The sequence below is a fragment of the Anabrus simplex genome, chromosome 1 (assembly GCF_040414725.1).
Source record: "Anabrus simplex isolate iqAnaSimp1 chromosome 1, ASM4041472v1, whole genome shotgun sequence".
Classification (NCBI taxonomy): domain Eukaryota; kingdom Metazoa; phylum Arthropoda; class Insecta; order Orthoptera; family Tettigoniidae; genus Anabrus; species Anabrus simplex.
Window position 1 is genome coordinate 642,247,153 of NC_090265.1, and position 16,934 is coordinate 642,264,086.

The window sequence follows — 16,934 nt, forward strand, 5'->3', positions numbered from 1 at the left end:
GTGAAAACAAAGTTATAACAGTCCTCCAGGGTGGTTTTTAATCACAGTTCGAGACAGCTTGGCACCTATGTGACATGCTCCGTATAAGTCGACGGAGGTCACGTTGCGGTATCAGGCCCCATTCTTCAATGAGAGCCTATTCGAGGTCTTTGGAGTGTCTGTGGTGGAACAACAGGACGCCCACGAACACTTCTGTCAAGCCTATCCCACACATGCTCGATGGGATTAAGGTCGGGACTCACTGCTTGCCATTCCATCTCTTGAATGTCCAGTTCTCGCAAGACAGCTCTGGTGATGCGCGCTACATGAGCTCTGGCATTGTCGAGCATGAGTACGAATTCAGGGCCAACACCGTATGCAGCAAACCAACACATACTGTAGCAGTATCTGCTCGATGTACCCCGCAGCGGTAAGATTATCATGGAGGACGACAAGATCCGTACGGCAATCAATACTGATGTTACCCTACACCATCACAGAACCTTGTCCGAATCGGTCGCCTTTCTGGACAACTTTTGGCATGTACTGCTCACCACGGTGTCTCCATACACGTTGACGTCCATCACTCTGTTTCAGGGGAAATCTGGGCTTGTCTGTGAACAACACAGGTCTCCATTGGCAAAGTTGCCAGTTGACGTAGGTACGGGCAAACAGAAGGCGAGCTGCGCGATGTTGCTGCGTTAAACGGGGCACTCGAACGGGACGTCTGGGTCGTACGGACACTTCTCTTAACCTGTACCTTAATGTCTGGTCACACACCGTGACTTCAGTGACCCTTCTGAGGTCTTGTTGCAGTTCTCTGGCAGTTGCTGAACGGCACCACAACGCACAGATGGTCAGATATCGGTCCTCCTGTGGGATTGTCATGCGACCACGACCTGTGAACTGGCCTGCCTCATTGTAGCGATTCCACAAGCGTTGAATAACTGACGGAGAGACATTGAGATCCACAGCAACACGCCGAAAACTCCATCCTTCCTGGATCAAAGTGACGGTGTGCGACTTGAACCTCGTTAAGATGACTCATGGGATGTGCTGGTTGACGTACAACGTGCTGAAATGACCGCAGTAGTCTGTGTACCTCACAACGACACACGGACGCACCACTATTCACTTTGTTTTGAGGGGTCACCTGAATGGCTACGCCTACAGATGGAGTATAACTTCGCTTTGACATACCCTGAGCAGCTAAGGTCTCAAGATATGCTGTACGACCATTGGAACCCCATCTACCAAATTAACGTTCACATACCAGACGTCACAAAACATGTTCCCCTAATTTTTTTAAACTGTATGTTTAGTCAAGAATGTTCTCTTTAACCCAAGAATAAACTTCACTTAAAATTAAGCATTCCAAAATTTAACACCAAGCAGGCTAACCTGAGGATGACCCAGTAACTTCTCCACGGTGTGAGTCACGAACACAATTTTGCCGGTGGCATTGACGATCAACATAAACCCGTCCATATCGAGAAGAATCTGAAACAGTTACACAACAAAAATATTAGAAATAAATCACAGTATAAACCAAAACAACAGGTATATCAAGTACATTTAAAATAAGACAATAGAATTGGATTTTCTGAGAGACAGGTTAGTTGCACATTTATCATGATTGCTGCTGGCGATTCATTTTAGAGCCCAGGAACTGCTTCGACTATTGCTCCTCGAAACCTGTAAGTAGAAACTGTATGTATGTTGAGTATTCAGCCTGAATGCTGGCTTGATACTCAAGAGCTCCGCATCAGCTGTCATCTATGGTCTAGGAGTCACTGAAGAGGTTTTCTAAAGAAATGAGGAGTGGCGTAGTTTCCGGTCGCTTTTCTGATCGAACCGGAAGTTGATGTTGTAGGCCATATGAGCAACATTTTTACACCATTTAGAACAGAGAATACTGCTGCACAAGGAATGGCATTACTGACATCACTCATACCTCAGCTATGGATGAAAGTATAAAATTTGTTCTAGCCCATACTAGAAGAGACAGTGAACTGTAAATGCTAGGTCTCGCCAGCAGAGGCAGGTGTACGAACTATCTATGATAGTTTAGGTTATCATTTAATGGTATTGGTTTTACGTCCCACTAACTGCTTAGGCCTATACGGTTATCGGAAACGCATTTATGTTATTGCATGAGTCGTTACTGTTGTTACTATTGCTTCAATATAGCGTCCTAAAATGTGCGACAATGGGTCTCGTCTACTCCACCGCCGAGTACTGCGCCGCTGTTTGGGTCAATAATATACATACCAGAAAGGTTGACGTGCAGGTAAACTCTGCTATGAGAACCATCAGCACCGAGCGAGTTGGCCGTGCGGTGAAAGTCACATAGCTATCAGCTTGCCTTCGGGAGATGGTGGGTTTGAATCCGACCGTCGGCAGCCCTGAAGAGACTTTTCCGTGGTTTTCCCCATTTTCACGCCAAGCAAATGCTGGGACTGTACCTTAATTAAGGCCACGGACGCTTGCGTCGCCGAGAGCCTTCGATGTGTTAGTGAGACGCTGAATTACTGGCAAAGGACCAGTTGGAAATCCACTCTCCTCCTCTGGCTCCAGGCCCTTTATCTGTCCGCCGAATATCAGGCGGTAAGTAGCATTTTCGCACCAATAGTAAAAGGTGCTGGATACCGAAGACGCATCCCTGCAAACTTGACCGGCAGAGGCTTTCGGCCACGCGACTTAAACCCAAAAGGCCGGCGCACGAAATGGCAGCTAGGCTGGGAGCCAACTTCACTAATGACACTGAAAGGAAGTGACAGGACAACCACCTGAGCAATGGCGAGGTGGTCGCCTATCCCACGCAGAAACTACCCGGATCTGACCTGCCCTGCAAGACTTTTCTTCTTTTTTGTTTGGTCTTGGATTCTGCGCAGCGCACTACGTCCAGTCACTGGGTTGCCCCGCAAGACGTAGTGACAGCTTAACAGATTCAGGACGAGTCACTGTCTGCGCCATACCCCTCTACACCAATGGGGGCTGTGGAGCAACTCCCTAAGCGACAGCGCGGCCGAGCAGACTGTACAGGGCACAATGAGGACTGCCCTCCACCCTCCCCCACAACCACCCAAATAAAGGAAAGAAGACTGATAGGAAGCCTACCTGCCCTACACGCAGTTGGCAATGACGCTGTCCAATGGCTGAAAACTTTCAATCAGACTCTGTAGTAGTGTACAATTTGTTTCTATAAGTGTGTTTTTTTATTAAATAAATAAATAAATAAATAAATAAATAAATAAATAAATAAATAACCGGTTGGCGGTATATGGTGATCAGTATCGTGCATTTAGTACGAGTGAACTTCTGTCAGGTAATTTTCTTTAGCTTTTTACTAATAATTTAATGAAGCTGGGATAGAGCAGGTAGCGGTAAGTTGTGTACAACCCCAACATTCATGCGGTGTTACCTAAAAAAGAACAAATTTCTGGAATTCAAAACCAATTCACCTTTAAGTTGTTCTCGTGAATAATTTACTGTACACAATGTTCTACCATGAAATTCGCAGAAAGGACATACATCATTCCCGCTGTATCAACAACAACAACAACAATAACAACAACAAAACGGTGTATAGCCTCCTGAGAGTCTTTCGAATTGACGCCTATCGGCGACCTTCGCGTCTGTGAATTTTAATCATGTAAACGTAACTCACACCTAAACAACGAGCCAGAGATATCTACCACTTCAGGTTAAAATACCCTACCCTTGTGGAAATCGAACCAGTGACCCCTCGGATCAATGGCCAACAAGCCACGGTACCAGACATAATTCCCACTGGTTTACTCACTTGTCAAACATAACCAAAATAGTGAATATGCACTTGTTTATGTCGTTGCAAATTACGTATAATAAACATCACCCCAATGATCTTATCTAGTTAATATATTTCACAGCAAATTTTTTGGAAGGAAGAGAGAATATTTTACAAGAGTAACCAAGACTAACTGCAGCTCCAAAGGAATGTAGAATCATCATGAAATTCCAATAGCAGCAGTGAGCGTGCTTCGTGCTGGTGGAGCTATTGTCCCACATTGTGTTTGAACGGAGAATTTAACGGCATATGAGACGGGAAGGCTAAATACCCAGTAACCAGACCACCCTACAACGCTGTCGACTCACGGGCTGTAAAGATAGGCAGTGACTACAAGAAAATATTCATAATAATTTTCACTCAAGGAATTTACGCGCGCTCAGGATGAGAACACACAATAGCCAGGGAGAACATTTTATTCTGATAACAGCTGCTTAAAAACGTATCATATGTCAAGTGTTTGACGAGTAGTCAATGTGTTTGTAGACTTCCTTCTTAGCAGGGGTCATATTATCGAAGAAAAACACACTTTGCTTTCAACCGTCTTTTATCACTATTTGTGCTTTATATTTAATCCCAGATTCACTGACAATTTTTAAACACTAGAATAGACCACTCATGGCCTAAGATTCAGTCCTCAGTCTAAAAAAGAGACAATTTTCATATTTGTGATATGGCACAGGTGCGTTCTTTTATACTTAAAGGGATCGTGCTAGTGTTCAACGTACAACAGTTTCAGTGTTCATTTGTGTTCCGTACGAGATTTGTTAGCCTCCGTGACTCAGGCGTCAGCGCACCGACCTCTGGGTTCTGTAGTTCAAATCCCGGTCACTCCATGTGAGATTTGTGCCGGACAAAGCGGAAGCGGGACAGGTTTTTCTCCCGGGTACTCCGGTCTTCCCTGGCATCATTCGTTCCAGCAACACTCTCCAGCATCATTTCATCTGTCAGCCATTAATCATTGCCCCAGAGGATTGCGACAGGCTTCGGCAGCCGGCACAATTCCAATCCTCGCCGCTAGATGGGGGCTTCATTCATTCCATTCCTGACCCGGTCGAATGACCGGAAACAGGCTGTGGATTTTCATTTTCACGAGATTTGTTGTTGCAGCTGTAATCGGAAGAAGGTATGCGGGTTGCGTTAATTCCTACTGTTTGTCCAATACTGCGAGTTTGCCTTATCGTTTGTGCGATATCAGACTTGGTGGTATTGCTAATTTGTCCTCCCGAAACAACGACCCGCCCCTTCGGCGTTCGACTATTGGCAAAGCTACTGGTACTGCTAACATACAGTAGTAATGTTCCTACTCGTGATATAAAGCACAGTAGCCTAACTCTGAGAAACAACTAGAATTTATATGCTTACCATTTACACAATATAATCCTACACCTACAGCTAAAATTCCCTTTTTGCATGAATATAACGTCACACTAACAAGCACATGTTTTCGGTGACGCTGGGACAGTAATGGGCCAGGACTGGGAAGGCGGCAGTATTTTCCTGGTGTGAACATAGAAAACCATCTTCAGAATTGCTGACTGTGAGGTTCCAACACACCATGGCTGCTATGAGTTAAATGTCACACTAACCCACAAACGTTTTCGGCGACGTTGGGATAATAAAGTACTAGCTAGGAGTGAACAGGTAGACGTCGTGACCTTAACTTACAGACAACGCTAGTACCTGCCCGGTGATAAAATTGTAAATCACAGAAACTCACCATCAAGGATGCTGAGGGTGGGGTTCAAACCTACCATATTCACAATGCAAATTAAAAGTGAAAAGATTCGTAATACTTGGCCATGTCACTTGGTCATGGCTACGCAAACTTAAGCTTAAGGATTACAATACAATACAAAAAATAAGGTATTTTGTGTGTCCAAATTAAAAGTCGTTTACTGAAAAATGAAACGAAATACACCAGACTCTCGCTAATCCAACCATTCCTTCCACAGAGGGGTGCCGAAATAGAAAAATTGTTGGATTAATGAGAGTGTCTGGGAAATTTAGTTGAATACCTTCGTTACGAACCCAGTATTAACAATGCATCATTCGTACATTTAAGGAAAAACCAGCAGAAAAATTTTACCCTTGAGTAGTACAATGAGTAGGTAGGTACACTACGAAATCTTTAGTTGCCGTAAAGAAGTGGCTTGCTGGCGGCATGCTTTTTCATGCAACCGCTTAACAAACGTTACGTCAGTGCTGCACGTATGTGGTTTTTGCACTAAAATATCCTACAGGAAGATATCTGCAGCTTCGACACCAGCAATGTGAGAAATGCTCCCTACTTCTGCTATGTCCCCGTCTTCATCACTTTCATCTTTACTTTCCAGAACACTTTTGATTATTTCTTCACGGGTTAAAATCTAGCCTACTTCGCAGTTATCCTCGCTTAGCCACTTGGTAACGTCTTCTCATCAATTTTCTCTCCTCCTAGAAGCTTGTTAAACATGTCTATTTACTGACAAACAAGTGTCAAGAATTGGTGATTCCGAATTACACTACTGCTTTGACTCCAACTTGTCTGCTTCAGATTTAGTCTAAGGTAATGTGATTCTTTTTTGGTGACATGATATGGTACTGTAAATCAAGCCACGATTTCAAAATTCGTCGACACATTGTTGACGTCCACTTATTAGCCGTAGCACAGCATAGAAACTCATCTCTACAACAGACCGGATTACTGAGAGGCTGGATTAACCAGAGTTTAGTGCAATATCATCCCCGCAGCATCCAAGCTCCCTCGAAAAATAACAGAGGCCTCGCCGAATATCACGGTGCAGTGTAATTCTTTAGTTCAATTCTTTAGTTCCCCTTTCAGTCGATCTGTGGCCTACTTTACTCGTGCCATTCGACTTCTAAACAAAGTGAAGGTGCAAAAATTTACTTTCACCTGAAAAACTGGTTCCAGCAATTACCGCAACGGATATATTTGTAAAAACATGTGCCCCTTCAACAAATAGTGATTACTGAAAGACTTCCCGAAACTAGGGACGAGTTCCTTGGACAAGTAATACTGCACTACATAGGATTATTAGCCTACAAATATCGCAAATATTATCTTCATAATGAAGAATTTTAATCATATTTCCCATTTATAGTAAATAATTAAATATTCTGAAAGGATAACAACTACCACAGAACAACGCTCTACACGGAGTTGGCGTTAGGAAAGGCATCCGGCCGTAAAGCTGGGTCATATCCCTATTAAATACTTATTCCTAGAAACTGGAAGGAGGTTATGAAGAATGAGAAGAAGATTATGATGATCGTATTGCTCATTCCTATTCAATCACATTCCTGCTAATTGGTGGGCTATTTTAAAATCATATTTTCGAGTTCCACTCAGCCTACGTTATATAACTGAGGAGTTATCTGACGATGAGATGGCGGTCCGGTCTAGAAAGCCAAGAATAACTGCCGAGAGAATTCGTCGTGCCGAGCACACGACACCTCGTAATCTGCAGGCCTTCGGGCTGCGCAGCGGTTGCTTGGTAGGCCATGGCCCTTCGGGGCCGTTACGCCATGGGGTTTGGTTTTGATCTGGTTTGGATATAGAGATTTATGGGAAATTAAACTTACTACGCTCAGAGAAAACAAGTCACAAATAGGAGCAATATAAGCTTAGAGCACATATTTTAAGAAGATTGCATTAGTAGTTCATTAAAAAAAAAAAACAAGACTTTGGTACGGTAAGAAAAGTGATTAATTCGGCAGTATACAAAAAGGTCGGAATGGACCGACCAAAATTCGCAAGATGTAAAAGGCAATGTCGTAGGAACTAAACTGGAAATATGGAACAGACAGGTATGACCAAAACATACTCAATTATTGCGAAAAGTTGTCGGTAGTACAGTGGGGCATATATGATTACCTAGAAAGAAACGTTTATGCAGAAAGACTTGACTTGAAGAGGATGCACTGAGTATGCGTTACTTACAGTTTTAATATTTTCCATGGCTTTATACATTTAGGCCTATTTGCTGCAGTCCTACATATATCTGAGTCCCTTTTCTTCAAACGTCCACGGCGACCTCTCTCAGCAGATGAATCTACATCCAATATTACTCCTACCACACCCCATACCGAATTTATTTAGAATTACATCATGCAGTTCATTCTTTAAAAAGGTCCCCTCAAAAAATGGCGGAGCAGATCCAGAATTACATCATACAGTTCATTCCTTATAAAGATCCCCTCAAAAATGGCGGAGCAGACTGAGAATCGAGGACGAATATACAGGCGACAAGTGTCTACTGGGTGGGACTGTGTTTCTCCAACGTTTCTCCGACGTCCTTAGAAGTCTTCATGTTACCGGCCAGCCACACGAGGGTTCAATACGCGCGTACAGCAGAACACCAACCTACTCAACTACATAAGAGACAACTTACGTCATCTCGCCATTCTTGGCACACACCACTGTACTAACTGTACTGTACTAACATATATCCGAAACACTCATGTGAATGTCTTATGTTTGTTCATTCTCCTACCATTGCTCGTAAATGAATAAAACTTTACTTTAAAATGAATCTCGCATTTCATTTCACCTCACTAATTCATAACATGGTCGTCCAAAACGGATCTACGGAATAAAACCCCGTGGGTGTGTCCCCCAACACAGCCTACTTCCTCTTGTTAAACTAGAAAGTACCACCCAATATCCTGTCAGCGTTCCTTATGAGTTTTTTTTTGTTTTTTTTTTTTTTTTTTTTTTTTTTTTTTGTAAGATCAACAGGTGCAGATCCTAGTGAGTAGTGAGACCAGCAGCTTTAGTTCCAACATTTCAGAATCGTCGACTCCGATTCCATACGGCTTTATTTACGCATTAGGAAAACTGTCGATACTTCAACACTACTTTCCGACTGGACATAACAGTGGTGGTGGTGGTGAAAATTCAGTCCGTATAATGATGTTTCAATTGAAAGACATAGTAGACAATATCTGCTTGAAAATTGCTGAATACGGGGAGCAAACCTAAATAGTCTTTTATACATGGGTAGTGATAACAACAGCTCTGTTCAAAAATAGATAATAAAAGTAAGGTTATCAATCTGTACGGTCAAGAGTCCAAGAGCGGTAAAAATTGATCGCACTGTATAGAATAAATGAACGTGACTACTGTGTCTTGAATTCCACAGACGATTATGTTGCAGCTTGTAGAAGAGAATTAAAGAATGAAATGCATTACAATCACTACAGAAGCACGAATATAATTCAACTGTCAGGGAATTCAGGGAAATATGTGACAACACATCTAGACTGCCGAGTGTTTTCAGCCAAACTCTTCGACAGTACTGGGAAGCTCTTTTGTCCTGCGAGTGAGATTCGAATCATGGCGCTGTTAGACTGTACAGTATCTCATGAGTGGACTGTTTCTGTATCCTGACACACTCATCTTAAACAAAATGAACAAAACTTTAAAATGAATGTCGCATTTCATTTCACCTCACTAATTTGCTTAATTTGAAGCTTTGTTTTTTACATTGTTTTACATTGTTTTTTAAACATATACATAAAGTTGATAAACAAAGTAAATGCCGAAACCAAGAAGAAACATTTTAAGGGTTCGATTACCCGTCAGGATATCGAGAAAGTTACAAACTTCTAGTTCCTTCTCAAGGCTCCCTCCCCATGACGACTGACAGAAGTGTAAGGGACATTACTGTATTTTGAAGAGAAAAACTAATGAACCGAGTGAATTAGCCGCGCGGCTAGTCACGTAGCTGTGAACTTGCATTCGAGAGATGGTGAGCTCGACAGCCCTCAATATAGTTTTCCGTGGTTTCCCATTTTCACACCAGGCAAATGCTGGGGCTGTAACTTAATTAAGGCGACCACCGCTACCTTCCAAATCATATCACTTTCCCTTCCCTACGTCGCCGAAAACCTTCGATGTGTTATGTGACGTTAAATCACTAGCAAAAATACTACTACTACTACTACTACTACTAATAATAATAATAATAATAATATTAATAATAACAATTCGAACACCAAAAAGAACTGCACCATTCTAGCTGACTACTTCCGAGACCTCCTCAATTGTGATCCTCCAAAGGAAAGACTGAACTTTGAAAAGCCCATGCCCAACCCCGATTCACAGCCACCGACAATACAGGAAACAGCAGAGATCATACGATCGCTTAAAAATAATAAAGCTCCTGGAGAGGACGGCATCTCTGCGGAGATGTGTAAACTTGGAGATGATCTTGTAAGCAAAATTCATGCAATCCTAGTAGAAATATGGGAAACGGAAATGATTCCACAGGATTGGAAGTGTGCATTAATACACCCATTGCACAAGAAAGGTGACAAGGCAGATCCAAACAACTATAGAGGCATATCTCTACTGCCAATCGCATACACAATTCTTTCCAAAGCTCTTTTGAACCGGTTAGAAAAACAGACAGATCACCTGATTGGCGAGTACCAAGCGGGTTTCAGGAAAGGTCGATCATGTGCAGAACAAATATTGAACTTGAAGACGATATTAAGGATTCGCCGAAGTGCCAGCACGATCGTCACCTTTGTGGATTTTAAGAAGGCGTATGACTCTGTGGACAGACAGACAGTATTTGATACTCTAGAAGAACACAGAGTGGACAAGAAGACCAGAGCACTTATCCAGCAGACCCTCACAAATACGACCTCTAAAGTGAAATTCCTTGGAGAAATCTCTGAGCCTTTTGAAATATGTACGGGCGTTCGTCAAGATGACAGCATCTCCCCTATTCTGTTTAACTTAGTTCTAGACAAAGTTATTAGACAGTGGGAAAAGGATATCAAGGGTGTGAACATCGGAAATTTGGGAAGTAAGGTCAATGTGAAATGTTTAGCATTTGCTGATGATCTCGCAATCATTACTAAGACCAAGGATGAAACAAAGTATGCCATACAGAGACTACACAATATAGCATCAAAGGCAGGCCTCCAGATATCCTACGAGAAAACCAAGTACATGGAAAATCTACGTCAAAATAGCAAAAGAACTCCGCTAGAGATGGAAAACGGCACAATTTCACAGGTGCCCTCCTTCAAATACCTTGGAGAAATTATACTACCATCAGGATTAGACAGTAGTGCCAATGAAGAAACACCAGGCATACAGACTGACGTGGAATTACTACAGCAAAAGAGTCATATCGCGTAATGCAAAATTACGACACTACAAGACAGTTGTATAGCCCGAAGCTTTATATGCCTCAGAAACCATATGCTTAGGTGGTCACTCTAAAATTACAGAAATTGAAAAGCAGGAGCGGAAAATTCTCAGGAAAATTTATGGTCCTACGAGAGAAAATGGAATGTGGATTAAGAGGAGAACAGCGGACCTCTACTCCTTCACCGACAGGTTTACTGATGCCGTACGGAAAAGGCGCCTTAATTTCTATGGCCATATCTACAGAATGAACAGCGACAGACTAACTAAAAGATTATTCAAAGTAATCAACTCAAAGAAGGTCAAAATAAAATGGCTAGAAGAAACTATGGCGGACCTCAAAGAAATAAATATCACAGACGACATCATGGAAAATCCTGGAGCTTTTAGAATAAAAGTAGCCAATCATAAATTTAGGGAGAAACCAAAAAAGGCAACTGGTAGAAAGTGGTTGACAGAACGCAAGATGCAACACAGTGCATTCATTTGCGTTTCATCAACAAATGTTAACATTAACAAATGTTAAACTGCGTATTAAAGTTAACATCAGCCATTTCCAATGTTAAATGGCTAACATTGCATTTAGCAACCTGTTCCAAAATGGCTGCTGTGAATCTCGCTTTCGAGGAGGAATTGCTCTATTTAGATCTTTTACAAAACAATCCTGATCGAAGAAGAGTTCAGCGACGTAATGACTTTGAAAATTTGACGGATACGAAATTTTTTCATAGATACAGGTTATCGAAAACAGTCGTTGCTAAGGTTGTTGACGAAATTCAAGTGAGGTTAGAATATCATACGAAGAGAAACTTACCTCTTTCTCCAATGTTGCAGGCACTGATAATATTACGAGTTTTTGCTACTGGTTATTTTCACATAATGGCCGGAGACAATGCTGGAATTTCTAAAGCCACTGTTAATAAAGTAGTTTGTCGAGTGTCTGCAGCAATAGCATCCATGAGAAGGAGGTATATAACATTCCCTTCAGTACAAGAGCGTCAGCAAATTATCCGCGACTTCTATGAAATAAGCCGTTTTCCTGGTGTTTGTTCTACGTGCAATAGATTGAACACATGTAAGAATCCAATCACCTGGAGGCAACTGGGCCGAAATATATCGTAATCGAAAGGGATATTTCTCTGTTAATGTTAATGTTCAGGTGATTAGTGAGCCTAACCTCCAAATCAAGGATATACTTGCTAGGTGGTCTGGTTCTGCACACGACAATGCAGTATTTAATAACTCCCATATCGGAGCACAGTTTGAAGTGGGACAATTAACGAAGTGATTTTGTTAAGTGACAGCGGATTCCCGCTAAAAAAAAAAAGTATCTGTTTACCCCCATTGAAACCCTCGCGGACTTTTCCCGCGCCTCGTCCTTTTCTTTTATCGTCAAGCCATCTGTGCGCTTGCACTCAATAACTTATATATATATTTACTAACTAATTCAATTAACAACTCTTTTTCGAAGGAGGAAAAATTAGAACTACGATTCTGTTTCACTTCACGCGCCATATTTTACAGCTGTGCTCAAACAAAAGCGCATCGGAGCGCGTTGTAAAGCAGCATGTTCGTACCACTGCCTCCTTGATTCGCACCAGTTCGCAATATTGGGAGAGTTAACAGTCGATTAGTTAACATTTCACAAGAAAAGTTTGATGAAACGCAAGAAACCTAACAAGATGTTAAATTTCTAACTCCGTATTAACTAACTACTTGTTAGTATATATTTAAAATGTGTTGATGAAACCGGGCCGAAGGCTTCCACTGCCCGTAACCTCGGCTCTTGGTGGGATAGTGTGGTTGGTTAGCTTTACGCCCGATCGCCTTTGCCCACAGGAATTAACCTGATATTCATTTTTGTTGTAGGGCTAGGTGATCTTCCAGGAGTGGAAATCTCAATTTCTTAAATGTTCCGGCTTCCTGATGAGGAATCAAAATACACGTTCTTCCAGGTGAACCGAGCACGCCTTCATAGCCTCAGCCAGGCAGCCCCTATGGAAACAGGAGTAGACTACAAATTGGAACCAAGATACAGATATCTAAATGAGATGTAAAACAAAATTTCACACGAGGGGACTGGCCATGATACGCTAAATTCTGGAGAAAAACACATTGAATCCAAGATCCAGATATTTAAATGAGATGTAAAACAAAATTTCACACGAGAGGACTGCCCATGATACGCTAAATTCTGGAAAAAAACCCCAATGAATCCAAGATCCAGATATCTAAATGAGACGTATAAATAAATTTCACGAGAAGAGACCGCGCCCATGATACGCTAAATTCTGGAGAAAATTAAGAACACATGCGATAATTATATAATAAGCAGGGTTAGGATTTTTAGGTGCGCGCCGTTTTTGTTAGGGTAACTAAAGCTGTTCGGAAATATATCAAAGTGTGAAATTTTGTTTCTAGTTGCGAAAAGAGGCATTTTCACGCACCTTTTTGCTTTTTTGGGACCTTTATCCCTTTGCCCCGAACTATGCAAATAATCCCCTTTTTTCTTTTAATTCCAATTTATTCTATAAGATTTCTAATCAATATCAAATATTTGACTTTCAATCAACATCTCCTCAGCTTGCTGTGTAGGCCTACGTGTGAATAGTAAGCCTACGGTACCTCTTTCAGTAAACACCGCGCGGGAGTTGAAAGCACGCCTGCAACAATGGAAAATAATTCTGTGTTCCACAAAACCTCTTTCTTTCGCTTTTCCGCTATAATGTAGAATGCAATAATGCAATTGACAAAGAGTGATTCTATCACACCAGAATCAGTAGCCTGCTGTTCGTGAATGTGAGTTTGTTACTGTGAAAGACGTCATCTGTTTGCATGGAGGCGGAGGCTGGTGACGTAGAGATGTCAGCAACCGCACCCGCGTAGTTCCGAGAGTTGAGATGATTGAGTTCTGCTCGAAGCTACTAGAAATCGCTGAGACTGCAGTTCCAGCATGAATGTGAACATTCTGGTAACTGACGCGGTGTTATAAGAGTGTGTGGATAGCAAGTGAGCGAGTGAGCGCAAGAGTGAGTTGTGTTACATTACTAAACGAGTATACTACTAAATTTTACCATGCCAAATGTGTCCAGTGCCCGATTTATTGCTCTGGCTCAGGAATCCAAACAAGATTTCATAGACATTGATGGAACTGTTATGCGATGTACTATTTGTAATTCAAGAATTTTGTTAGACGAAAAACACCAGCGAGATCGCAAAAAACAACACATTTCCAGCTCTAAGTACCAAATGAATAAGACAAAGCAAACAAATCGCGGCAACCTCTGTTACGAAATGCGTTTCAACAGAGTTCTTCAAAAAGCCAAAATTTGAAGGAATTTAACATTGATTCGTGTGCTGCTCTTCCATAAGCAGGAATTCCACTCAATAAGGTGAACCATCCAGCCTTCAAGGGATTTCTTGAAAAATGCACAAAGACGTCAATGCCCGATGAATAGTACTTTAAGAAAAAACTACATGGAGCCTGTTTACTAAGAAACCATACACAGAATCAAGGACAAAGTGTCTGACTGCCATGTGGGAATCATTGTGGATGAAACCATAGACTCAATGGAGCGATATGTTTTTAACATTTTAGTTTTTCCTTTAGCAGAGGAAAACGTTAAGCCCTTGTTGTTAAAAATGCATAAGCTGCAGAAAGCCAATGCCAGAACAGTAATGCAATCAATTATGGACTACTGCCAAAAACTCTGGCCTACTTGTATCGAGTTTGAAAAACTACTTCTTATGATTACGGACCAAGCTCCATACATGGTTTCAGCTGTTAACCAACTGAAACCTTTATTTCCTACATGGTTTCAGCTGTTAACCAACTGAAACCTTTATTTCCCTACTTGAAGCATGTGACATGCTTGGTTCTTGCCCTTCACAGGGTTTGTAAATCCATAAGGAATGAATACGACATCGCAAATCAATTCATCTCTGCCCTGAAGAAGATTTTACTGAAAGCTCCGACTCGTGTTGTAGCCTACAGGGAAACCACTGGCCTATCCCTTCCAAATTTCCTGGTCATTACTCGCTGGGGAGCGTGGATTGAGTGTGCTGCTATGGTGTGTGAGAATTTTGACAAAATTAGAGAGTTTGTGCTTTCTATGGATCCAGCCGACGCAGGTGCAATTTGCAAGGCACAGCAACTTCTGTTACAGGAGAAAATACATAATTTGCAGACAGAACTATATTGTGTCCGTAGTTACAAGTACCTGACTGCAGTTACAGTATTAAACGATTAAAAGAACAAGGTCTGGTAAAGGAAAAATCAATGGGATATTTTTACTTCCGTGAGGGAGCAGTTAGATGGCTTTGCCGAAGATAAACTTGAGTCTAGTCTTCAGAAGAATCCAGACATTGAGGAATTCGCCACATCTGTAGAGTTGCCATTCCGAGTGAATACAAAGTATGCCCCCACTGGTTTTTGGAGATGTCGAAAGAAGCTCTAGCAACTACAAAAACATTTTATCTCGTAATAGAAACAGACATACTTTTAAAAATGTAGAGATGCTTAATGTTTTGAAGTACAACAGCTTCCAGTTTTTTCCTTCTTTTGATGAGTGATGATTTGATGTACTTGTTTGTAATTCAATAAACTAGAATAGAGGAAAGAGAAATCGTTGAATTAGTAGAATAAACCAGCACCTTTTAGTCCCTTTTTTAACATTATTGGAACACCCTTTCCTTTTTTCATCTGAAATTTGTACCTAAAAATCCTAACCCTGCTACTACCGAGCTCGATAGCTGCAGTCGCTTAAGTGCGGCCAGTATCCAGTATTCGGGAGATAGTAGGTTCGAACCCCACTGTCGGCAGCCCTGAAGATGGTTTTCCGTGGTTTCCCATTTTCACACCAGGCAAATGCTGGGGCTGTACCTTAATTAAGGCCACGGCCGCTTCCTTCCCACTCCTAGCCCTTCCCTGTCCCATCGTCGCCATAAGACCTATCTGTGTCGGTGCGACGTAAAGCAACTTGCAAAAAAACTTAAATTCAATTCTATGAAAATTCCACGCCGATATTTTTTCACTTACAAGTTTTCCATATAATCTTAAAGAGTTGGACGACGGTTGTGAACAAATAATAATTTCGTGTGGCAATTAATAGCTTAGTGCAGCTTTCCGGCGAGGGTAGGCGTCGTCTACCATGTGTGGGGAAAAGTGCGCGTTAGTATAGTGGAGGGGAGGTGTGAATTGCAGGAATCTTGAGAACAGCACAAAGACGTAGTCTGTGAGGCAAGGAAATTAACTGTTCACAATTAAAATTCCACGTTTCGGCCAAGAAACGAATCCGGTGCCCCGAAACCGATAAGCCAAGAGGCTGACCAGACAGCCACTGACAAGGGAACCGTCTGGGTTGAACTAGACGAGTGCAATGAAACTTGGTACGATGATGCATTAAGCCAGTATTAGAAGAAATAATCACTCTGACGTACTTCCAAACCAAACCAAACCAAACCAAACCAAACCAAACCAAACCAAACCAAACCAAACCAAACCAAACCAAACCAAACCAAACCCCATGGCACTACAGCCCTTGAAGGGCCTTGGCCTACCAAGCGACCGCTGCTCAGCCCGAAGGCCTGCAGATTACGAGCTGTCATGTCAGCACGACGAATCCTCTCAGCCGCTATTCTTGGCTTTCTAGACCGGGGCCGCTATCTCACCGTCAGATAGTTCCTCAATTCTAATCACGTAGGCTGAGTGGACCTCCAACCAGCCCTCAGGTCAAGGTAAAAATCCCTGACCTAGCCGGGAATCGAACCCGGGGCCTCTGGTTAAGAGGCAGGCACGCTACCCCTACACCACATGGCCGGCCTGGCGTACTTAAAAAACAGTAATTCGTTGCTGTCGTTTCAAACAGGACATGTTGTATCGAACGCATCTACTGCACTGAAACTTGCAGGGATGATCAATATTAAGACCTCACAACATCACTGCTCGCCTGCTGTGTTTAC

General features: G+C 42.2%; 1 protein-coding gene across 1 annotated transcript in view; it reads right to left on the minus strand.

Moving 5' to 3' along the window:
- LOC136857251 (aryl hydrocarbon receptor nuclear translocator homolog) overlaps nt 1-16,934 on the minus strand; it is a 658,643-nt gene that overhangs the window by 136,593 nt on the left and 505,116 nt on the right. Inside the window, exon 5 of the mRNA XM_068225109.1 lies at nt 1,381-1,479. Within this exon, the coding sequence (XP_068081210.1) occupies nt 1,381-1,479 (99 nt within the window). The remainder of the gene's footprint in view (nt 1-1,380; nt 1,480-16,934) is intronic.